The sequence below is a fragment of the Bactrocera neohumeralis genome, chromosome 2 (assembly GCF_024586455.1).
Source record: "Bactrocera neohumeralis isolate Rockhampton chromosome 2, APGP_CSIRO_Bneo_wtdbg2-racon-allhic-juicebox.fasta_v2, whole genome shotgun sequence".
Lineage (NCBI taxonomy): Eukaryota > Metazoa > Arthropoda > Insecta > Diptera > Tephritidae > Bactrocera > Bactrocera neohumeralis.
This window is the reverse complement of record NC_065919.1, coordinates 26,149,714-26,175,597: the sequence shown is the minus strand read 5'-3', so window position 1 is coordinate 26,175,597 and position 25,884 is coordinate 26,149,714. Positions and strand designations below refer to the sequence as shown.

Here is a 25,884-nt window from a genome sequence, read left to right as displayed (position 1 = left end):
TCATTCATTTATCAATCAGAAGTCAGTAGAGATAAACCTCCAACGCAATTATCGCAACGAACGTATAACCATACTTAGTAACAGTCGAGCGGCACTTAAAGCAATCATTTCCTACGAGATCAAATCGCTTCTAACGCAGGAGTGTAACGGTTGAATAGTCTATCAGAACGTAACCAAGTCTACCTTATCTGGGTGCCCGTTCACAAAGGTATAGCCGAGAATGAACTGGCTGATGAGCTCGCCCGCTTCGCAGCATCCATTAACATGTTAAAACCTGAACTCTTCATCGCGGTGGGTCCTCATACCATAAAAGAGCTGCTCCGCAAGAAAGAGTTGTAGGCAGAGAGGTATTGGCAACTACTCCAAGGCATGCACCAAGCCAAATTGCTAATGGGGGGTTACAACCTCAGCAGGTTTAAAAATTTAGTAATCAATCTCCCCTCCCGACTACTTGTCGCATTCTACACTGGCCATTGTAAGCTCAAGAAGCACTTTTATAACATGGGCCTGGCTTCTTAGACAATTGCCGGTTCTGCGATGTATCCAAATAGGGATCACATGGCCTCAATAGCACCTAGCATTATATTGGAATTTATCAAAATGCTGGGGCTAGGTGGATCGTTGTGACTTAGAAGAGTTTTGATTTTCTTTCCAATCAACAACATTATCTTCGTCGTTTTTTTTTATGAAATATACGAAAAGTCTTCGTTATCGCCTTCTTCAACACTTCCTGGAACTTCTCGATCGTTCATTGTCAATTCATTTCTATAATAATCCAATTATCTATCCAAAGTATGTTTCAATTTTACAACAATATGCATTTAAGGGTTAAGTGCGCGAACTATTGCAGTTGTCACACTGAAAATAAAATGAAATTCAAAGCAACACTGAAACAGCTGATAATTTCTTATAATCGCGAAATATCAAGTACAATAAGAAATCAACTCTCAAGGCTAAAATTTCACAAAAAATTTCATAAAATAATCCATTATATATTTAAGTCAAATTTAAATTAGGTTTTATTAAAACGATGAAGGAGCTCCCACGCTTTTCATCTGCATTGCGTGCGAATACAGACTTAGAAGCGAAACTTCCACTAACCGGTGCCGCTTCAGCCGACCTGCGAAAACTGCAACAAGAGTAAGTGTCCACAGCTGTGAATTACAATTTACATTTTGCATACGTCAGAACAATACGAAAACAACAACAAAAACATTCATAATCCCCATATTTTTTTTGCATTTTTAGTGAAATAGCTGAAAGACAAACCGTGTCAAAAGTGCTGGAACAGTTTCCGGCCGATAAACAAGCACGAGCGAAGGTAAATCTTGTAAAATTGCGGAATATTGTGCAAGAATGCATGGGCTACGAGGAACAACCTCAAGTTGTGGATCATGCGACACTATTTCTATTTTGGTTGCTGCTGGAGCAGCGCGTTGTGACCATAGCCTCCAAAATGCGTGTACGCAGTATGTTTGGCAGTGTTTTCGAAAATAAATTTACAAAAATGCAAGAATGTGTGGGTGCTCTGCGTGAACTGCTTGAAGATTATCAAATAGAATCGCTAAAGCAGTGGAATCGCAAAACCAATCGAGATGCACTGGACAAGAAAAGTTGGGGCACAAATATACGCATACGCTTGAAAGGACCACCATTAGGCGATTTACATCAATTGCAGGATCTCGCTCCTACCGCACAATTGCTCAAAAACGCGTCAGTCAACTTTTCAATGCAGTGGAATCAAGAAGCCGAACAACAACACAGTGGACATGATGAAAGCGAATTAACGCAACTCTTGGAGATATCAATAGCTGCTGGTGATCCGAAACTGGTTGCGAAAGTGAACGAGCAACTTAGTTCCAAACGTACTAACAACGAGCTGCAAAATGAACTCATCGAACTGTTGGGCTTTGAACGTTTTGATTTGGTACAACAGCTGCTAGAGCAACGCAGCACAATTGCTGCACAATTAGTGGAATATGAAAAGCGTGAACAGCGTTTGCAACTCAGTAAATTAGCGCAGCAACAAAGAACTGCGGGTAACGCTGAATTGCGTCCGACCGTTGCGAAAACCGTAGTAGTGCAATCTGCACTAGAAAAAGAATTGAACAAACAAAATCGCCGCGAGGAGAAAAAATTGCAACGCATGTTGCATAGCATCAATCGAAATAACGACAACGATGATGAGAACGTCGCTCGTGCACTAAATCCAACGCAATTGCGTCTACAACAACAACGTAAATTACTTGAAAATGTACAGCAGCAACCGGTGCTGAAAACAACGCAGCGCTTGCAAGAAATGCGCGCAGCAGCCAATTACAACAGCAACGTCATACAGTATCCATATGTGTTCGACAGCCAGTTGAACGCCAAACAACACGCTGGCTTCATAGGTGGCAATCGTATCAGCCTGCCAGATCATGCTGAGCGCATAGACAATAAACAGTATGAGGAAGTGAAGATTGCCGCCAACGAACCACCGCCACTCAGTATCGGAAACAATCGCATACAAATTTCCGATCTCGATGATATTGGCAAAATGGCCTTCGAAAATTGTACGCAACTCAATCGCATACAGTCTGTGGTCTATCCGGTGGCGTATCACACGAACGAAAATATGTTGGTGTGCGCTCCCACTGGTGCTGGTAAAACTAATGTCGCTATGCTGACTATGGTACATACAATACGTGCACATCTTGAAAATGGCGTCATCAATCGCGATCAGTTTAAGATTGTTTATATAGCGCCTATGAAAGCTTTAGCTGCTGAAATGGTAGATAATTTTGGCAAACGTTTAAAATCTCTAAATATTGCAGTAAGAGAGCTGACGGGCGATATGCAGCTGACGAAAACGGAAATGACGCAGACGCAAGTATTGGTGACAACACCGGAAAAGTGGGATGTGGTAACTAGAAAAGGTAAGGTTTTTTTTGGAATACTTGGGAGTTCGATATATTTAGTTCCCGGTTCCATGACAGTCCCTCAAATAGTTCCGTGTCAAGTGTCATTATGTTATAAATCCAATTTTTTTTTTCCAAATTTCATAACAGGCGCTGGAGATGTGGCCCTAATAAGTTTGGTGAAGCTCCTTATTATTGACGAAGTCCATTTGTTGCATGGTGAGCGTGGTCCTGTAGTGGAGGCGCTTGTTGCGCGCACACTGCGTCTTGTGGAATCTTCGCAGAGTATGATACGTATAGTGGGTCTCTCGGCTACTTTGCCCAATTATATTGATGTTGCACACTTTCTGCGAGTCAATCCAATGAAAGGCCTCTTCTATTTTGATTCACGTTTCCGGCCTGTGCCTTTGGATACGAATTTTATTGGCGTGAAATCGGTAAAACCGCTTCAACAACTCACGGACATGGATCAGGTTTGTTATCAAAAATGCTTGGAGATGGTGAAGGAGGGTCATCAGGTTATGGTGTTCGTACACGCCAGAAATGCAACAGTACGAACCGCCACGACCTTGCGCGAATTAGCACAACAAAATAACACTAGTGCGTTCTTTCTGCCTAATGAAGCAACGAATAGCTACAGCTTGGCGCAACGAGCCATACAAAAGAGTCGTAATAAACAATTGGTGGAGTTATACGCCTGCGGCTTGGGCATACACCATGCGGGTATGCTGCGTTCTGATCGTCAGATGGTCGAGAAATATTTTGGCGAGGGTCACATTAAAGTGCTGGTCTGTACATCGACATTGGCATGGGGTGTCAACCTGCCTGCGCACGCAGTTATAATAAAAGGTATGCAATTTTTTGAACATTTTTGAAAAATTTTGCTTAGATGCATAATAACCATTTGATTTTTGCATCCAAGGTACTGATATCTACGACTCCAAACATGGTTCATTCATTGACCTTGGAATTTTGGATGTGTTGCAGATTTTCGGTCGCGCTGGTCGTCCGCAATTCGATAAAAAAGGTGTTGGTACCATCATCACCACCTACGACAAGTTGAATCACTACTTGTCGTTGCTAACTAATCAATTCCCGATCGAATCGAATTTCGTGCAATGCCTTGCCGATAATTTGAATGCCGAAATAACACTTGGTACTATTTCAAATGTTGAAGAAGCCATTGAATGGCTGAGTTATACATATTTGTTTGTACGTATGCGCATTAATCCCCATGTGTACGGCATCGAATATACTGACCTGCACAGAGATCCCACGCTCGAGGCCAAAAGACGTGGCCTCATTATGTCTGCTGCTCTGAGTTTAGACAAGGCGCGCATGATACGGTTCAACCAACGCACAATGGATTTCAATATTACCGACTTGGGACGAACAGCATCGCATTTCTATATTAAGTATGATACAGTGGAGATCTTCAACGAATTATTGAAGCCTTTTATGAATGAAGCCGAGATCTTTGCAATGATTTCACAAGCGCAAGAGTTTCAACAACTTAAAGTACGTGATGACGAATTAGAAGAATTGGATGAGCTGCGCACATACTACTGTAAGGTCAAAGCGGCCGGCGGCAGTGAGAATGTCAGCGGTAAGGTGAGTGTGTTATATTTATTACCTGCATAAATAGATGAAAAAAGCTCCAAACTTGCCAAAACCCCACTTACCCCACTTTTTTAAGTTTTATAAATACATTCCCAAAGCAATCGTATATATGTAACCGGAACTAACACGCATTTCTATGCGGTCGAAGTCTCTTAACTCGACAGCATTCCTCAAAATTATTTGACTCACGTTTTCCGCTACTACAACAACAATACTATTAAATAAATTGGACTGCAAAAAATGCATTGCCTCAAACCGAACTCAATTAGCTAAGAATATCGCGTAACAATACCGGATAAAATCCCAGTCAATTCAGGTGATATAGAACCTGCTGTTATGGTCGCCTGGATGCAGTGAAACGCAGACGAGGAAACTGCAAACATGTCAGAACACTGCACTCCGGACTATGACAGGATGCCTCTTGATGTCTCCCATCGAACACCTACATAGTGAGGTCCGTATCGTTAAGGAGCAAATGAACTTCTATCTAAGCAATTTCTGCATCGCTTCTGTCACCTTCTTAGAGGGTAACCGCCTCTTAGAAGCATCAGCAGGTCCTTCCTCAACTACGTTGACGACATAAAACAATACGCCGACCAGACTTCGGACGAAACTAACTTCAAACTGGCACTGACCACCATTCTCAGTAGAGACATTAACATCTTCACCGACTCCCTCTAAGTGAATGGCGTACTTGGAGTCAAACCACCACCAATTGCAGACGAAGAGTGACCCTTGCGCAGCTTCGTTCTAGATACTGTAGCAGGTTAAACTCCTACTTATCCAGAATAGACCCTGACATATCAAACATAGGTCCAGCGTTGAATGAATCCCCGTATGACAATAGCCACCTCTTTGCATGCCCTGCTAACTCTACACATCTGACAGCCTTCCCGCTTTGGTCCCACCCCGTGGATATAGCCCGTTTCCTGGGCCTACCGTTGGATAACGTCGATAACAACTTATCTAATCCTAACACTTACGCAGATCAAAGTACTCACATATTTCTTCCAATCACTCTTCCCTACAGGTCAACATTCTGATGCAAACCTATCTCTCACACGGCTATGTGAAGTCCTTCTCACTCATCTCCGACATGGCCTACATTGTACAAAACATAGTACGCATAACACGCGCGCTCTTCTCGATTGTGCTGCGCAACAACAACGCTATACTGGCTACACGCCTTCTGCAGATCTGTAAAATGTTTGAACGCCAGCAATGGGATTTCGAAACACCGTTGCGACAATTTTCTTCGATAAATGCCGAAACTATCGACAAATTGGAACATCGCGGCATTAGCCTTTATACACTGCGCGAAATGGAGCAAAATGAACTGAAGGAGATATTGCGCAATCCACGCCATGCCGAGTTGGTGTTACGCTCAGCACGCGAAGTGCCCATGCTCGATATTGAAGCAACCCTACAACCTATAACGCGCACAGTCTTACGAATAAAGATCGATATTTGGGCCGATTTCAATTGGAATGACCGAGTCCATGGCAAAGTGAGCGAAATTTTTTGGCTCTGGATTGAGGATCCCGAATCAAATTTCATCTATCACTCCGAGCAATTTCAGGTGCGTTCATCTTTCAATTTAAACTACTTATGCAGTGCAAATGTGTATGTACATATCTTTTACCTCCTACAGGCCACGCGCAAATTCGTTTATAGTGGCAAGCCGCAACAGTTGGTTATGACCATTCCACTAAAGGAACCACTGCCACCGCAATATTATGTGCGCATTGCAAGCGACACTTGGTTGGGCAGCGCCACTTGGACGGCGCTCTCCTTCAAACACCTCGTTTTACCCGAACACCATCCGCCACTGACCGAATTACTGCCGTTGCATCCGTTGCCGGTCTCATGCCTGAAGAACCCGAAATTCGAATCACTATACAATTTCACACACTTCAATCCGATTCAAACACAGATCTTCCATTGTCTCTACCATACCGATAACAACGTGCTGTTGGGTGCACCTACAGGCTCCGGCAAGACCATTGTGGCTGAAATTGCTATTTTCCGTGCTTTCAATAAGCACCCACGCGCCAAAATAGTCTATATTGCACCGCTGAAAGCGCTGGTTAAGGAGCGTATTAACGATTGGAAGCGACGCTTCGAGCAGCCGCCACTAAGTTGGAAGGTGGTGGAGCTGACCGGTGATACAGCGCCCGATATACAGGCCATACGTGAGAGTCAAATCATCGTGACCACACCGGAAAAATGGGACGGTATAAGTCGGTCGTGGCAAACTCGAGAGTACGTACAAGATGTGGTGTTGATTGTAATCGACGAGATACATTTACTGGGCGAAGATCGTGGCCCGGTTATCGAGGTAATTGTGTCGCGTACTAATTTCATAACGTCGCACACAGGGCGCAGCATCCGCATTGTCGGCTTGTCAACGGCATTGGCCAATGCGCAAGACTTGGCTAATTGGCTGGGCATCACGAAAATGGGACTGTACAACTTCAAGCCATCGGTGCGTCCTGTGCCGCTACAAGTGCACATCAATGGATTTTCGGGTGCGTATTATTTTTTTTACATAATTTACAAGCAGCTACTGCAAATGAATATTTTTTCATCGATATTTCAATTCTTTTTACAATGATGACATAACCTCAACTATTTTCTCAACTTTTAGGCAAGCATTATTGCCCGCGCATGGCCACCATGAATCGTCCGACATTCCAGGCCATTCGTACATATTCACCCTGCGAACCGGCCATCGTTTTTGTTTCATCACGTCGTCAGACCCGACTGACCGCACTGGATTTGATCACCTTTGTTGCCGGCGATGATAATCCCAAGCAATTTCTGCATCTACCAGAGCACGAAATGCATCAAATACTACAGCAAATCAAGGATTCCAATTTAAAATTCTGCCTTGCATTTGGCATTGGTCTGCATCATGCCGGTCTGCAGGAGCAAGACCGCAAGACAGTCGAAGAGCTCTTTCTCAATCGCAAAATTCAAGTGCTCATTGCCACTGCCACTCTAGCTTGGGGCGTCAACTTGCCGGCACATTTAGTTGTCATCAAAGGTACTGAGTATTTCGATGGAAAAGTGAAGAAATATGTAGACATGCCCATCACCGATGTCTTGCAAATGATGGGTCGAGCCGGTCGTCCGCAATTCGATAACGAAGGTGTTGCCGTTGTGTTGGTACACGATGAAAAGAAGAATTTCTATAAAAAATTCCTGTATGATCCATTTCCCGTTGAATCGAGCCTGTTGGGTGTTTTGTCGGAGCATATAAATGCGGAAATCGTTTCCGGCACTGTGCAAACCAAACAGGCTGCACTGGACTACCTCACGTGGACGTATTTCTTCAGACGCCTATTGCGCAATCCAACGTATTACAATTTGGAGGGTTTAGAACCGGAGCAGCTCAATGGTTTCCTTTCGTCGTTGATTGAACGCGTCATATATGAACTGGAATCAGCTGCCTGTGTGCTGCAACGCGAAAACATGCTTATACCGACGTTCCTTGGACGCATCGCGTCTTTTTATTACTTATCACATCGCACAATGAAACATTTCCTAGACGATTTAACTGAAGGCATGAGTACGAGTGAGGTACTAGTGGCTATCGCAGACTCGTACGAATTCGATCAGCAGCCCGTACGGCACAACGAGGATAAATACAATGAGTGCGTATTACAAACTGCTTCAAATTTTAATTTGTATCAAAAAAAGCTAAACTTTTATTATTTTAGGGAATTGGCCGAATCGTGTCGTTACCGTCCACCCGCTCCAACCTGGGACTCACCATACACAAAAACATTTTTGCTGTTGCAAGCGCATTTCTCACGCCTCTCACTGCCGAATTCAGATTTTTTAACCGATACCAAGTCCGCCCTAGACAATGCCACGCGTGTCATGCAAGCCATGGTCGACTACACAGCAGAGCGTGGCTGGCTCAGCACCACGTTGCGCCTGCAACAACTTATGCAGTGTGTCATACAAGCACGTTGGTTCGACGAATCGGAATTTTTAACATTGCCACATGTCACTGCCGCGAATGTGTCGGTATTTTATAATATAGAACATAACTACAGCTATCTCACTTTGCCGACATTGAAAGAGCTATGCAGGAAGGATTACGAGCGTCTAGCCGGCCCGCTAAGAGATGTATTCGAAGAGCAAGAGATTGAACAAATCTATAGGGTATGTACTAACTGTGAAAGTACTGTATTAATTTAATAACTTTTGCATTTTCCGTTTAATAAGGTGTTGCAAGCTGTACCAGAGTTAAGCGTACAGATCTCCATACAGGGTAGGCATTTTGATGATATGGAAGCTATGCGTGTTATATCTAGTGCCCCGTCAACCGAAAACTGGACGAAAATACATCCGAATGAAGTAAGTTATCATATAATTACTATTTCTTATACTCGTGCAACATGTTGCTACAGAGTATAATAGTTTTGTTCACCTAACGGTTGTATGTATCATCTAAAACTAATCGAGATAGATATGGGGTTATACAAATATATATAAATGATCAAGATGACGAGAAAAGTTGGAATCCGTGTGACTGTATGTCCGTCCGTGCCATCTGTAAGTAAAAGTAAACATTGATTTGTCTTGATGAAACTTGGCATACGCATTACTTAGCAAAAAAGTAAGGGCGAGTTCGTGGATCGCGTAATCGGACCACTACCATGCCCACAAAACGACATAGATTAACATAACTTAGTACTAAATTATTATATGTATGTATATATAGAACTGTAATTTGGCAATAGCAAGGGGCACTTGTCGGCAAAAAATTTTGAAAAAGTGAGCGTGTACATATCTCCTAAACCATCAACAGTGTGAAAATGTATGAAATCGAATGATAACCCCGCCCTTTCCCCTTATAACGGTACTGTTAAAAACTACTAAAAGTACGATATATAATATCAATAACCATATTTGCCAGAGACATTGAATTTTACACCCGAGATGGTATAAGAGGGCTTTAAAGGAGCCGGGGTAAAAATTGGACGATGGCTGTCTCACCGTCCGCTTTTAGGTGAAATTACAAATCTTGAGACCCGCTCGACCGATTTCAAACTAATTCGGTGTATGACATTCCTATGGCACAGTGCGAAAATTAGTGAAATCGGGCAACAAACACACTTACTTCCCATACAACACAATTTTAAATTCCATTGACCCCCATATATTGTAACTAATAATCCTTATGTAACTGATGGTACTACCGCGGCTTTAATCCAAGTTGCAAGAGTATGAAATGTTCGGTTATACACGAACTTAAACCTTCCTTACTTGTTTATAAATTAAAATTTTAACACTTCACATTTCTTCTTCCCCAGGACTATGTGCTCTCTATAGAAATGAAACGTATGAATTGGAATGTACGTGAATTGCGTACACAACATGGGAATCCCATTGCTATACACTGTCCAAAATATCCCAAGGGCAAGAGTGAAGCTTGGTTCTTGACGCTCGGCTCCCAAGCCAATAGCGAGTTGCTCGCCATGAAGCGTGTTAGTATGCGTGGTCATCGGGCCACCAATCGCATTTGCTTCCAATCGACGCCACGTCGTGGACGCGTGGTTCTCACGCTGTACCTTATCTCAGACTGTCTTATTGGTGTGGATCAACAATTCGAGCTACAATTCGACGTCGTTGATGCAAAAGCGTGAGCGATTTAAAAATAAAATATTCGAAAGTTTAAGTTCAAATTGAAGAGATGTGCCAGCTGTTTATTAAAACAATAAGAACTTTAGCTTTGGGTAACTTTTTTTATTTCATTGTTTGAAATCCTTAACAAGTTTTGTCGTTACACTAAGTGTACGCGAACTTTTTTGCCCCATTGCACATTATATGTATGTATATTTAAGTACGCAAAAAGTAATATGTAAGTACGTACGCTTTTTTTATTAATTATCAATACTATATTCCTATACCCATTCGTATTTTTGTAATTTAACTGAATTTGATTCGTCTAAATTAAAATTCAATAGTTTGAAGCAAAGAATAAAAAACTATTATTTAAAATATACATATTTATGTACATATATAAACGTTTCATTATGTATTTGGATTAGAAGTTGCGCGAGATTTACTCTGGATTGAGGAGACAAATCGAACTCTTCTTCTACTATGGGTGATTTTTTTCAAAAGGCGCCTTTAACCGGAATCAGTGAAAGTATTAATAGCTCCAACTGTGAATACGAGTAGCTTTCAGTTAAGTTCGATATCCGTAGTAAAAAGCCTCTGCTATTTTACGGAAGTTGGCCGAGATTATATCCAGCCATTTGGTGTTATTTCGGCTAGCTTAACCCTTTTGGATAAGTAAGTAGTCACTTGCTGGTCTGTTACTTCGGATATCTTTTCAAACGAAGAGCTTTTAATTATATAGATTGAATAAGAAGTACTGTCTAAGACTTAGCCTTTTGCATTATCAATAATATATTTTCAAACAAACAGCTTAGATGTAACGTCTAAGAATTAGCTTTTTGTAGTATTAATAATCCCTCATTTGTATGGCAACACCTTGTTCGGTTTCGGGATTAACAATACGAAAACAAAAAGTGATAGCAATTGAGAAATTGACAATTGGGAAACGTCAATGCTGCGTAGAAAACGAAGACAGCGTCAACGTCAGCGATAGTTTACGTCAAATATTATTGAGTAGCAGCGGTCGCAGCCACATCAGCAACCGAGTAGCGTTTTGGTAAATCCATCAAAATATTTTGTTCGGTGCAACGATAAGCATTTAATAAGTGGTTTCATCATGGCGATAAAACCTGGCATGGGACGTAAGACCAGCAGCAAAAATCCACCAATTTTAAGTCATGAATTCGTTATACAAAATCACGCGGATATTATTTCCTGCGTGGCAATGGTATTCGTTGTAGCATTGATGGACGAATCTACATCACCTTTTGCCAGCGCGTTTATTTCACTGCATCACAATGTGACTGGTGAGGAGCCTAGTCGGGAAAATCCTCAGGGTAAGCCATTTAGCTACGTGGCGGGCATTAAGGATTACTGTGCTATCTTCTTTTATACATTAACATGCATCATTATGCACGCCATCATTCAGGAGTATGTATTAGACAAAATATCGAAGCGGCTACATCTTTCCAAATTCAAATTGACGCGCTTCAATGAATCTGGCCAACTAATTGTCTTCTATGTGTTCTCATTTCTGATGGGTGCAAATATTATATCGCGTGAGGGATATATGAACAGGTTTGCGCTGCTATGGAACCAATATCCCGATCATCCAATGACTTTTCTGCATAAACTGTTCTTTATTATTCAAATGGCTTACTATCTGCACATGCTGCCCGAACTTTATTTCCAGAAGGTTAAAAAAGAGGACCAACAAGCAATAATAATTCATTCCATATCCGGTTTCTCGGCCATCTGCTTGGCATACACATTTAGCTTCCACCGCATTGCTTTGGTTTTGTTGACATTGCATTATCTTGGCGAAATTGTGTCGCATATAATCCAACTAATTGGTGTTTTCGATCGGGAGGAGAAATTCGTTAGCGTCCGCTTTTTTAACAATTCGTCGTTTGTTTTCGTACGCTTTACGACAATGGTTATTGCCGTGCTAGTATTGTATTACGGTATTCCCGTGGAGTATACGAAGCGCGCAAATGTAGCACTTATTGGCTTAATGGTGTTGCAGGGTTATTTAATATATTCCTTCACCACTGAAGAGCTACGTGCTACTCGCGAAGCACAACGTGAGGCTAAACTAATACAGCAACAGCAACATTCGAAGAAACCAAAAGCAGTAAAGGAGAAGGCGAAAAAGAAGAAAGAAAGTGATCTCCCTGAGGCTGATCAGAGCCCTAGTCCTGTTAAGTCAAAGGTAAAATAAACATTCCATAGCGAATGCCAAATCAACGACGTCCACCAATAACATAAACAATAAAAATTGAAATTAGAAACTTTTCGAAACTTACATGCTCATTAAGATATGCGCATAAAATGTCGAAATTTTCTAACTGAAGAGCCCCTAGTAATGTTGGCGAGTATGCTTCCTGCACAGTTAAACACACACACTCACACATACATGTCAAATGGGTAAAAACATATGTAAGATGTTGCATATTAAAATATGTAAAATCATATTAATAATGGATTGGCAGTGGAAAAGGGAAAGCAAAGATTGCATTTACTTACTATATACAAAAGTTTCGTTGCAACTCTAAACAAGAAATCAAAAGCTTGAAGCCACGCTGCCGCCACCGATGCTGCTGTTGCTACCGCTAAACTTAAGGCATATTTTTTTATATAAAATTAGTTATTTTTGTTTTATTTTTTATACCTACTGTTTAAATGCATTTTGCAAAATAATTTCTATCGTAAATTAAATTACAAAAAACAAATAATAAAAATATTAAACGATACTAGTACAATGAGTGAACTTTTGCTCCTATCTGAATAACAGTTTGAATTTTTGAATTCAATATTTGCCTAAATTTACGCTAATGTTTCAATGAACAAATATTTAAACAAAAAAAATTTAAAAGAAAGTAATGTATGAGGAAAATAAAAAAATATATACTTCTACACTCCAATAACAGTTAGACGTTTGAGACTGAATAAAGCTCAACTTCCATTATGATTGTGGTGCAAGCACTGAACCATGACATTTCTAATATTATTATTATAATTACAATTGCAATAAAATTTAGTGTTTAGTTAAAATGTTCTCAAACAATAACAAATTCACAAACATAAACAAAGCAAATATCTGAATACTTTGATACTGAATGATGAATTAAATGAAAAAATGCAAATGTTGTAACTAAGTAGTTCTTAAGAGATTGTAAGCTTGCTTGAATATTTTTGTATGAATTATGCACAAAACTAAGCAACAATAAAATGTAAGAAAGCAAAATAAGTTGGTAGAAATTGCTTTGAAATTTTTCTTTTGGTTTTACCTTAAATATTTAATATACTACTAGAATACATTCATCTGCCTGTAATATGCATATTGCAGCTAATTACATCTTACTTATGTACTTTCTTATAGAAGTTTGAAAGCATTAAAATATAATTTTAAAAAGAAAAAGATTGATTTTTCAATAAACAAACAGGAAGTAGTGTTCAAGTGTGAATGATTTGTTTTATTTGGTTGGCTTAATTTTTATGTGTTGCTAAATTATATTTAAAGAATAAAATTTATATAATATATGTATATGTATGTATATATTTTTTTATTTTTTGCTAAAAATATAATTTGCTTTAGATTTAAAATAAAAAATGTTAAATCAGCCAAATTGGTTACTTCATTAAGTATTACATATGTACCAAATCAGCTCATTGTAATTTATTATAATTATTGCAAGTTGCTTTTAATTATTATGTAATATGTTTTTTTTTTTTTTTTTTAATTTTATTAATGATGAAATTGTCTTCCTTCCAGCCTAATAATCGAGTGTTTGTTCATAGCTTGTATTAATATATTAATCATATTGAAATAATTTTTGTAAATTGGCGATCCGATTCCATATTATTCCGCATCACTACTGCCAACGTACGATATAATTTACAAATCATTAATCTGGCAACACTACTCACGCGTTTTAGAGCGCAGATAAAAGTTAATATTTTTCATGTTGGAAAATCTAAAAAAGATGTAGTTTTCTTATTCGAATTGCTTTAAAACTTAAAATATAGTTTTGTTATTTGCCAAAGCGCTACAAGTGCAAAGAGAAGTAATTGATTGTGCAAAAACAATTTTGCTCTAATAAAATTAAAGTGCAAATCCATAATAGCAAAGTACTAGTGACGTCTAGGAAGTGCTATTTGACACAAGAAAATGTTTAATTATCGTTTTTTCGTATCGAAGCATTTATTGTCATCATCACCGACATTCGCGGTTTCGTAAACAGCGTATTTCATAGGGCAATATTGTGGCTACAAGAAATATTTGTGTATTGGAACTTTAAAAATACTCTCAAGGGAAGGGGGTGTTTTAGTAAAAGTTTAGTAGTCGAGTTATAGCAGCAGCCGCAGTACACCTTTCGCAAAGGTGTACCTGTGTGTGTGCACATTGCTGTGTTTGTGCGGAATCGGGTAGCGCACAGAGGTGGAGGTCGGTCGACTCTGTCTTATCAGTTCCGAACTGAGTGTTAGCGCCTGTAGGCAAACCTCTGTGCCCTCAGTAGTATTGTCAACGTACGACGCAGTCGTTTATGAATTGTACCGGCCATCGAAGGTCGAACGATGAAATTTATTTGTTATTGTAATTTTAGTTAAAATAAACGGAATTATATTTCACACATTTTTATCGACTTAAGTTAAAACGGCGACGTCATTTAATTTGTCGCGAAAGCTGTATATCGTGGCAGCAGCAAACGCGCCAATCTGCGAAACAACACACAAATAAATTTTTGTGGACATGACCGACAAGAATGCTGGTCATAATGGAACGCAGTGGACGAAAGCAACGGTTACAGCTGCAGCTGCTATTGCTGCACAACAACAAAAAACACTTAATACTAATGTATTACCTGGGTCCCAACTCTTACATCAACAACAACGATTATATGATCCAGCAGCGCTAATGCCAGCTCATGGCAGTATTTTCGGGGCAGGTGTTGCTGCTTCGCTGGGACATCTATCACATCCAGATGGCATAGCACCATACACCAGTGCACGCTTTCAGCCACCACCATTACCAATCCAACAGTCTACAATAGATGCAAAAAATTTATCACATAGTCTAGCGCACCAGCATACCCAACACCCATCGCAACTTGTGCAACATCAACCTTCGCCAACGCATACACCAAATACAGTTCTAACTGCGCCAGCTGCCGCTTCACCCAGTGTACCGGTACAAAGTGGCTTTGTGCCACCACCATTACTCTCAGGTGCGGCGACATCAGTGTTAACGCAAAATCCATTTGCAGTAACACAACAATTGGAACATTTAACACCGCATTTAAATTTGCAACAACAATTGGAGTTGAATAAAATTATGACTGCAATGAATTGCCAGTCTAACGCCGTTCATTCACCCGGTGCAATAGGCAGTGGAGGAAGCAACGCAGGTAGTTTAACAAGTCAACAGCAAACAACACGACACCTTGTAACCGACGTCCCAATGTCTAGTACTGGTAGTAATAGCAACAGCGGTGGTGGTACAGGTGGAGCTGCAACTGTGGCAGGAGCCATTAGCAGTACTATTACTGAGAATGTTTTAAACGCTTTAAGTGCAGCGCCAAATAGTAGCGTCAGCGCCAGCGTGCCGGCAGTGCATGGACGTTTGACTGGCATTGGAGTGAGGATGCCGGATGATGACCGCTTACGGCGAGTACAGGAAATGGTAGAATCGGGCGTAAGGTGAGTTTCAATGCACTTATTTAGGAACCAAATAAATATTTCTTTTTATTTTACAGTGAATTAGCAAAACAACAAATTCAACAAATCGTTGATCGTGTTTCAACTTTGAAGCCGGTGGAAAAACTACTGCTTTATTTGCGTTTACCAGGAGAAGCGCCAGAATCAGGTATTACATATAATAATGAATTATCTTCTTAAATTAATGTACTGATTTTCAGATCCACTGCGGCATCCCCAAAATCCATTAGGTTCACGGTCTGAGATAAATCACACAATTAACTGGGTGCGCTCTCACCTAGAACATGATCCCAAAGTGTCCATACCAAAGCAAGATGTATATAATGATTACATGTGAGTAGGTGATTTATACTGAAATCACAAGCTATAAGTACTGTTTTCTTTTGCAGAGCTTATTGCGAACGTCTAGACATTAAGCCGCTTTCGACAGCAGATTTTGGTAAGGTAATGAAACAAGTGTTCCCCGGCATACGGCCACGCCGTTTAGGTACTCGTGGTCATTCTCGCTACTGCTATGCAGCTATGCGTAAAACCACCAAATTGGAGGCACCTCAACTCCCACTACTTGATTCCACTACGGCCAATGAGTCGTCCCTGATTGGTGATGGCAGCAGCACCTTACTTGGAGATACCACTGCGTCTATTGGTGATACGGAAACATGGCAAATCATACGCAGTTGGGCAGAGGGCATGTTAAATATGAAAGTGGATAGCGCACGGGAGCTAGCATCCCATATTAAAACTGTAACCGGCGGAAACGAATTGTCCACATCAAATGTACGCTCTGGAAGCAGTACTACACATAAAAAATACACACCACGTGAGCCGAAAGAGAAACGATTAATGGTGGTAAGTTTAAATATAATGGATTTTGTTAATTTTTGTGCTTAATAATATACAATTAAATTTTAGGATATGGGTCCTCTGAAGAAAAGACGAAAGAAAAAACGCAAAGGATCGTCATCGTCAGAATCCAGTTGCAGCCAGACTACTGCGCAGGCGCAGCCACAAACTTTGTCTGCCGCGGACACACCAGCAATTGATGTTAAGCCGCCTGTAATGAGCGAATTCATACAAATAAAACAGGAAGTATTGGAGTCGCCGACAATGCAACGAGTGCAACACTTGCCAGCTTCCGCGACACAAATGCCGCAAATGGCAACAATTACAGATAGCTTTTTGCAACAACAACAACAGCAGCAAATGATACCTATGGATTTGGCAACTGAGCAGCGTACAGTGTTGGCACGTGCACCACCAGCCACTAGTGCCTTTGGACCAGTTCACACACAGCCTCAAACACTACAGCAACGTCAACCACTACGCACTGCCTTGGCAGGTGTACCACCTAACACAACAGCCGTAAAGAATCTAACACCAAAAATCATTGAACTTGGTGCGGCAGAATCTTCTGCAATGTCACCAGGTGGAGCACAAGAGCCCAACACAGTTATTAAAGAGGAAGAATTCTTTGATGAGTATAATACGAATATATTTTGCAAAAAAGTACGAAAAGCACAACAAACCAAAGGTTTTTGGGCTAATTCACCTACTTCTGCAACAAGTAATAATGTTGTGCCCATCATTACAACAACTTCAGCTCCTAAAGAGGTGGGATCCTCGTCAACAGGATTATCAGCTGTTGCCACCTCAGTTATTGCCACGTCTGGCGTGTCGTCGACTCAACCCTTAACAGGCAATCACGACGCAGGCTCCACATCCAGCGATTTGATGGGACCACCAGCACAAATTGGCAGCAACATTTCCGTCAGTCCGTCGAGCTCGCTATTAGGTGCAGACAGCAGTGGCAATAATTCCCAACCGCCCACAGCGGCTTCACCAAAGGTTTTGTCGCGCAACATGCTACAAATGCGCGCTAAGCGCCAACAAATTATGGCCGCTTTGGCAGCTGAAGCCACGGCAAATGCGGGCAATAATTTGGCCGATCCGGATGCAGGTGATCTGTCGGCTAATTTGGGCTTGCCACGCGAACGTGTCATTAGTATATGTAATATGGACAAACACGAATTAGACGATTACTTTGTAGCTGGCGAGGTGGAGGAAGAGCCCGAGGACCAAGATACCGAATTGCTTCAATATTTTCAGACGAGAGACGCTGAGGAAAAACTGAATTCCTTAGATGCTGTAAAATCAAATAGGCATCCAACAGTCACGACACAGGCAGCAGCAACAACAATGCCAACAACGAAAACGTCAACCCCAACGACGTTAAGAGCGCGTGCAAAGCCAATGGCAACGAAAAATTCGCCACAAACTATCAGCAGACAACTGAGCGTACAATTAAATGCCATGGATAACTGTAGTTATCCATCACAAGTGTCAAATAGCGGCTTTACAGCCGCTGCTGGTACCAAAAAGCAAGCAAGCGCTGTGCTGTCCAAAGCAAGTCCCACAACAACAATGTCTGTTGGATCGGCCTCAGCGTCTCTCACTTTCATGTCACAGAAGCATCAGCAACAACAACAACAACTTCATACACAAGTTCGACAAGAAAATACGCAACTAATGCTTGCAACCAACAACGCTAACAACAATCCTAACTTGAACAAACGTAAAATCAGCTTGACTGGCACCGCGCTAAATGCGGCCGAAGTTATTGCGACGCGCAAAAATTGCATATTCTTTCCCATATCGCCCAATACCAACGCTAACACTGGAAACCGGAACAATAAAAACCCTGGCAATAGCGTTAACAATACAAAAGTGAATGGCAGCAGCATATCGCTGAATGCAGGGAACACGCTTAACTCGGCCCCCGACAATGGCGGTGGCTCGTATTTCGTCAGCCCCGGTCAGAGCGCCCATCGTGTACGTCCGAAAGCAGCATTTGCACTAGGAAAACAGCTGTCATTGGAGCATGATTCCAGTGATCCGATGATTGGTGCTAGCCGTCGACGTCGGAGCTATGCCAATCTCGGCGCAACCGGTGGTAATAACTCACTCTTACCGATCACCTCAGCATCGGCGCCACCAAGTCCATCTGTTTTGCAACAGCAACAACAACAGCAGCAACAATTATATGGCACACCATTTTTCGGCGGTGACGTGAGCCAACAACCGAACAATCATGCTGCAAGCGGTGTGGTGTATAATCAGATGAACAATAACACGGACGTAAGTGCAGCCGATCTATTGGGCGCCGATCAAAACTCATTGGATTTGGATATGTTTAGCGCGTCAGTGGACAGAAGCATTGTTTATGATGAGTTAACACTGAATGACCTTACGACTGCACCCAATGAGATGCAGCGTTCACAATCGGTACCACTATCACAGTTACAACGCATACATTCGCCGGCCTTCAATCGGAGTTTTCAAGCGGCTCCCTATTCGGCGTGTACATCAGTTGCACAGACACCGGTGCCACAGGAATTCGCTGACTCAACGACGTTCTTCTCCGAGAATAGCTGTAGTCAAAATAGTGGTGGCGGCTTAAACGGGAAGCATGGGACGCAAACATTGTCCGCCAAAATACTAGACGACGAAGCTGCCTTATTGGCTAACGATCCGGATGCGATGCTAGATAACCTCGAGGAAATGTTCAATACCAATTTTTTGCGCATGAAATGCCCGAACAATTTTCAAGGTAACGCCACAACAACGACTTGTTCTTCGGCAGGCTCTTCATCGGGTTATAGCAGCAGTGCTTGTACGGCATTCGGTAGCGCTGCGCTAATATCGGGTGTTGGTGGAGGTGGAAACGGCAATAACTTATTGGGTTGTACGGGCAATACTATGTCGCGTTCGGTACCATCCACGCCGCTGCCACAACAGAGCCCATTCGCAACACACTTCTATGGCGGACGTCGGCGGTTTGAGGATGAAGTGAATCTCTCACCTTCGCTCACAACTTCTAGTAGTATCATGGGTGGCACTTTCACTACAACTGTATTCAAATATGGCAACAATGGTGGTGGCTCATTTGGAAATAGTGGCGGTGGTGGTAGTTGCAACAGCAATTACGACATGTCACGTTCCATGCCAACAACACCAACGGCGACACCACGCTTTCGTTACAGCCCAATAGAGTTTACGCGCGAATTTCTCAGCAACGGCAACACTATCGATAGTCTCATCAGCGGTGGCGCAAACACCGGCAGCCTCACCGATGCTGGTGCACCCAGCGAAGGACTTAGCGCTGCGCTAACTGGCCTCACAGGCAATAATGATGCACTCATTGATGAGAGTTGTGGGCTATCCGCCGATGTCTTCGTTAATCACACCGTCACCGATGCTGAATCAATAATTGCTGAAGCGAATGAGTTATTGGGGAATTTGTAGAATTCGCATGAAGAGGAAGTGGAGTTGGCTACTAGCAATGATATTAAAAGCAAAAACAACAACACTAACAATAAACAAATTTTAGAATCCGCCAGTGCAGTACCATCGGCATCCAGTCCGCGTTCGTTTGCTGACGAAGCCCATCCACCAGAGAATGTGATTCCAAGCAGTGTTGTTGTTGGACTGTTATTGGAGCAAGTTGGTAAGCTATAGAGTTGTATCAACGTAATTCATGTATGTTGTTGTTGTTGCATATTTGCCGGTAAAAAGACTTGTGAGCTTAAATACAAGTGTGTGTTTTTATGGTGTGTAGCTTATTAAGATTTGAAAGAAATGTGTCAGTGTTGTGAAAATACTTTAGTCTATGGCCAATGAGCCCTGAGTGTTCAAAACAACACAGAAAGCATACCACAGCTAAAACACTTGCCTAGTTCTAAAGGTTGTAGTATCCTTCTGTCACATCAGCTGTTTTTTTGTTTACGTCCGAAAGCAAAATTATAAAAGTACAAAATAAACAAATTGTTCGGAAGTTTTTAAAAATGCCGATAACAACAACTATCAATAAATTAGATAATTCATATCAAATGTTTTCGAATCTGTGCAATTGCAACAACATCAATACACCTTTTCTAAAAATACATGCACATAGAACTCCAGAGCCAATGAAGCTTTCTCTTCAATCGCCCTAAGTGCCGCAAGAGTGAAATTTGCCAAGATTTTCACTCACCTAAAGTGTCAATATTACACACTTCTACAAAAAGTTTATAATTTTCGATAAAACAGTGCTGTTAACCTATAAACTCAATCACTATATTTTTTGTTATTACTATTATTTTGTTCGTGGTATGAACAATTCAATTGTTTGTTAAATGTTGTAATGTATATTTGTATATATATGCATAATGTAATGGTCGTATTAAGTATGTAACTATTTTATGTAAAGTTATACATATGTAAAGGGAATACATTCGTAAGTCTAAGGGCAGCAAAAATACAACATTTTTAAATGCTAAAGTACAAAAGGAAAAATTTCAAAATTTTTAGTGCTTTTAATTATGTTGGCGTAAAATTCATTTACAATGCAATACTAATTCTTTAACGTACCAAAGACACACGACGGTTTCGTACGTTTTTACCGTTGCACTTCAAATGAAATTTTAGTAAAAAACAATGAAAATTTATCGTTTCATGGTCTTCCAAAAGAAGAGCATACTTTAGTTTTTAATTAGCTCAAACCGCGAGGAACAGCTAACTGTAAAAAATTTTTACATTAACGGTTTCATTGAAACGATTGCTTAATAACGGCGGAGTCTGTCATGGCTGATTCACAGATAAGTTTTGACACGTTTTGCTTCAGGCTTTGATATTGGCAGATAGGTTTTGATACCTTTTGCTTCAGTCTTTCTGTCCTTTGGAACTTTCTTAGAGTTGCCCAACGCGCCACATGAAATTTTCTTTTATTATTATTATTTTGTTTTGATTTCTTCTCTTTCATACATACAGTTATGGATAATAAAATAGAATACAGTCATAATATCTAACTAAAAACATAATATTTTTTAAGAGAGAAAACTTTTTGCATCTTTATTGTCTAATACAGATGCATATCTTGTAGGTATAGACTGAACTAGGCTACGGCAAGTGCTCTGTGAACAGAATGCCCGACCTTTGGAACTTTCTTAGAGTTCCGCCTTATTTTACGGGTCAATCTTTCGCTTAACGTTTTTCCATACATTTTCTATTTTACTGCCGATCTAAACGGGCTTAGATCTCCGAAAAAACAGACCTTGGCCGGATAAAATCCGGGTCAAATCCAGTAATGTAGAACCTACAAGTCGTCTTCTTATCGTTCTTGCAAAAATGTGTGCACCTAATTCTTGTTGCATGGCTGCCACGGATTTAAACAGATCGCGCATCGACAATCTTGCGATATTTTGATCGACTTCCGCACTCGTTTTTCGTGGTCGACCTCTTTTTTTCTTACATATTTTCGGAGACTTTAAGGCATTAAACACAAATTTTTGGGTCCTACTATTCAATATGTTTGCAATTTCCTTTTGCATGCGAATCTTTTCTTGCAAATTTTTGATGCATACTCTTTTTTCCTTTGAACAATGTTTGGCTTGACCCATTTTTTACGCAAATAAATAATTAATACAAATATTCATTCCACAGATCTAATTAAGTTAATATAACTACTTAATACGCATTTTAAATTAAATTTTTTCGGTTTGTGAAAATATTTCGCGATTGAATCTATTATTTTGTCGTATTTGCACGTGGCACGCTATTTATACTTTTTAGTTCAGTACAGTTAACTGTAAAACTCGACAATGTTGTCAGTTGCTCTATTTTAAAAGTACACATGGTTGTATTTGTTATGCAAAAAACTTATGACGTACATATATGTAAAATTAAAACAAAACCTTTGATTCTATTTTATTGTCCGTAACTGTAAGTATGTTAATTAAAAGTTTGTATGAATTAATTTTCTAACATATTTTTCAAAAATGTCTACACCCAAAATACCAATTCAATTTATTGAATTTATATTAAATTTAGATATAAATCAGAGTGTGAAACTATTTTACAAGCTTTAAGCTTAAAAGTTATTTAAATAAACCAAAAATGTGAAAAGGAATTTTTTAATGAAAATTAGCAAACATACTTATGTATACATAAAATAAAATTTTTACAACTCTAATATTTATATATGTAAATATGTGTATATTGGCAGCGACATTTGGACCGCCTTTTATGATCAAAATTTATATACGAGTATATTATATGTATACCTGCAACGAGGCATAAAAATGTGAAATTTTATTGTAAAATTGAAAACAGATTTTTTCGCGCTTTTAAGAGAAATTTTTTAAAATACGTACATACAAATAATTAGCAACTATGTGCATATAAGCGCATTTTAAACGCAAACAAAAGTGTCTAAAAACAAATAGGAATAATACAAAAGCGCCTTGCATGTGACATAACGACATTTGTGTAGATATGTTTCACGAAAATGTTTATAACTTTTCCCTTACTAAATAACTAAAAATTAGCACCGCTATAATGTATTTGAAAAGTACTATAGAATACATGTTTACACTTATTTTTTTTTCAAACTTGTTAGTTTTTGCAATCTTTTGCAAACTTAAGTAGACTTAGAGAACAAAAAAGAAAGAAAATGAATTTAATACATACATAGATTTGTATATTGTGTTGGCGCTTGCAGTAACATTTTTCAAGTCTATTTTTGTATCGAAAGTAACAAAATGATACATATGTATAGACTCTAGAACTCAAACCGCTTCTCCGCAAAACTTTCATACTGCAATAACATTGAAAGCTAACGAAAGCTACAACAGTTATTTAAAGCTTTTTCCGCAAAGTTCAATATCGTTTAATTAAGAGCAAAAGCTTACTAATTAATAGACGACTTTCAAACAAATATTAAAAGACTTTTAGCTCCTAATGCTTGTGAAAGCTTTTTACATATGTATATTTCAAACTTATGCCATGCGAAAGCTTGAGAGAAAGCTTCTTTTGTATAATTGTAAAATTTTCAAAATAACAAAGCTTTTCGTGCGAAACTTAAAATGAAAACTCTTATCCTTTCAAAGAGTGCTTATCTTGTGGAAATAAAAAATTTAAGAATTAATACATGTAGAGGCTAATTATGTAGCTACATTACGCTAGTGGCTACGTAAGAAATAAAAAACAATTTCTAACTGTTTTACATTGCCATAACAGAAAACACAATTCATTCAAACTGCTGTATAATCTTCTCTCCATAATTATCATTTTTTTTGGAACTAAAACTTTGCTGATCAGTTGTTTGAAAAAGTTCTTGAACTTTTAAATAATTTTAAAAGTTTAGAAAAAACTTTTAAACAAAAATATCACATTAATTTTGTATTAACTTAAAAAGCTTTCGTTGCATGTAGCGAGAATGTGAAAGTAACTGTATTGAAGTAGTCAAAAATCAAGATTTAAACTGCACTTTAGCAGCTTTAAAGCTTGCTATTTTATAATAAAGTTACCCTACAATGTTATGGCCATTAAATTTGTTTTTAAAAATTCCATCTAACTTCAAGCTTTGAAACATACTCGGGCAAGCTTATAAGCTCAATAAAATAGAGCTTTTAAACTTACTTTAGCAAACTTTGAAATTTTTTAAAACCAGTTTTGAAGCTCACTAAATTAAACTTTTAACCATAAAGCAAGCTTTGAAGCATTCTAAAGCTAGTTTGAAGCTCACTAAATAGAACTTTTAACCTTACTAAAACCAACTTTGAAGCTTTTTGAAGCAATTTTAGAAGCTCAATAAAATAAAGCTTTGTTGCTCACTAGAGCAAGCTCAAAAAAAAAAATAAAGCTTTTAAGCTTACTAAAGCAAACTTTGTAGCTTTTTAAAGCAAGCTTTCAAAATATTTACGGCACCAGAGACTCATTTTAGTCAATTATGACATGTACAATGTTATATATTCATAAATATTAAAAATAAATGAACTAAATAATTTCCTTTCTATTGTAAATTCTGCAAGCGCCACCCTGTATGTAAAGGTTTCGGTTGTAATTTTATAACAATATTTTCAATATGTCTGGTACGTATAAGCAATTAATGTTTTTTTATTATTGAAATTGTTTAGTGTTTTATTTATTACTATTTTGATTTTTATTGTTTTTTTTTTTAAATTAATTTTTATTATGTTTTGTTTATTTCATTTTTATTGTTTTTTTTTAATTTTTTTATCTTAATATTTTTTTATTTAAATTTTTTCATGCTAATATTTTCTTTATTTTAAATTTTTCCCGAAATTTTTAAATCTTTAATGTATCATTTTCTCTTGTTTCAATGATGTATTTATTATTATTTTTTAACTTTCTTTGTTTTATTTATATTATTTTTTTATTTTTTTAAGTTTTATTTATTACTATTATTAATGTTATTTTCATTTTTGTTTTTTTATTTTAATGTTAACTCTGCTTTATATATTTTTATTTTTTAATGTTTAATTAATTATTTTTCTTTTTATTTTTTTATTTAACGTTTTATTTTTTTATTTATTGTTTTTTTTTAATGTTTTTCTTTATTGTTTTTTTTAAATTTTTTTATTTATTGTGTTTTTTTTTTTTTTTAATTTTTTTATTTCTGGTTTTTCTTTTTATTTTTTTTATTTTTTTTATTTTTTTTATTTTTTTTGTTTTTTTAATTTTTTTTTTTTTTTTTTTTTTTTTTTTTTTGTGTTTTTAATGTTTTTATTTTTACAACTTTTTTTTTATTTTTTTCTAAAATCTTTTATTTTATTTTTTAATTTTTGTTTTCTTACTATTTTTATGTTAACTTTACATACATATGTATATTGTATACTTTTTCTGTCTTCTCTATGCAATAAGTGCATTATTGTCTTAACTTTTTTAAGGTGTGTACAATATTAAGTGATTTTGTTTGGTTATGTGTTGTTTTATTTTCTCTCTCTTCTTATTATGTAAGTCACCTATGAATACAAACTACTTTAAATAAAAGCTGACGCAATTAAAAAATATTATGAATGTAAGTAAGCATTAGTTTTATAATGAAAAATTTATTATTGTATGCAAAAAAACATGAAATTATTTTGTTGACTAATTTGTGACAAACATTTTTTTTCTAAGAAATTGACACTTTGAATGAATTACGCTTTCGAAGATTTGTTGTTATTTGTAT

The 25,884-nt window shown here is 38.5% G+C and overlaps 3 protein-coding genes across 3 annotated transcripts; all 3 read left to right on the top strand.

The window, feature by feature from the left end:
• Positions 1-923: 923 nt before the first annotated feature.
• On the top strand, positions 924-10,539 carry LOC126754120 (activating signal cointegrator 1 complex subunit 3). Its single transcript, XM_050466032.1, has 10 exons — positions 924-1,140; positions 1,249-2,918; positions 3,051-3,749; positions 3,823-4,511; positions 5,551-6,099; positions 6,172-7,048; positions 7,168-8,176; positions 8,243-8,693; positions 8,757-8,888; positions 9,848-10,539. Exons 1-10 carry the CDS (start codon positions 1,031-1,033, stop codon positions 10,178-10,180), a joined length of 6,519 nt encoding a protein of 2,172 aa, XP_050321989.1. The 5' UTR covers positions 924-1,030; the 3' UTR covers positions 10,181-10,539.
• A 608-nt stretch (positions 10,540-11,147) lies between these two features.
• LOC126759996 (translocating chain-associated membrane protein 1) lies at positions 11,148-13,407 on the top strand. Its single transcript, XM_050475316.1, has one exon. The coding sequence runs from the start codon at positions 11,275-11,277 to the stop codon at positions 12,376-12,378; it is 1,104 nt and encodes a 367-aa protein (XP_050331273.1). The 5' UTR covers positions 11,148-11,274; the 3' UTR covers positions 12,379-13,407.
• Positions 13,408-14,024: 617 nt separating this feature from the next.
• LOC126759850 (uncharacterized) lies at positions 14,025-22,609 on the top strand. Its single transcript, XM_050475015.1, has 5 exons — positions 14,025-15,857; positions 15,914-16,023; positions 16,076-16,208; positions 16,265-16,724; positions 16,788-22,609. Exons 1-5 carry the CDS (start codon positions 14,911-14,913, stop codon positions 20,175-20,177), a joined length of 5,040 nt encoding a protein of 1,679 aa, XP_050330972.1. The 5' UTR covers positions 14,025-14,910; the 3' UTR covers positions 20,178-22,609.
• Positions 22,610-25,884: the final 3,275 nt, after the last annotated feature.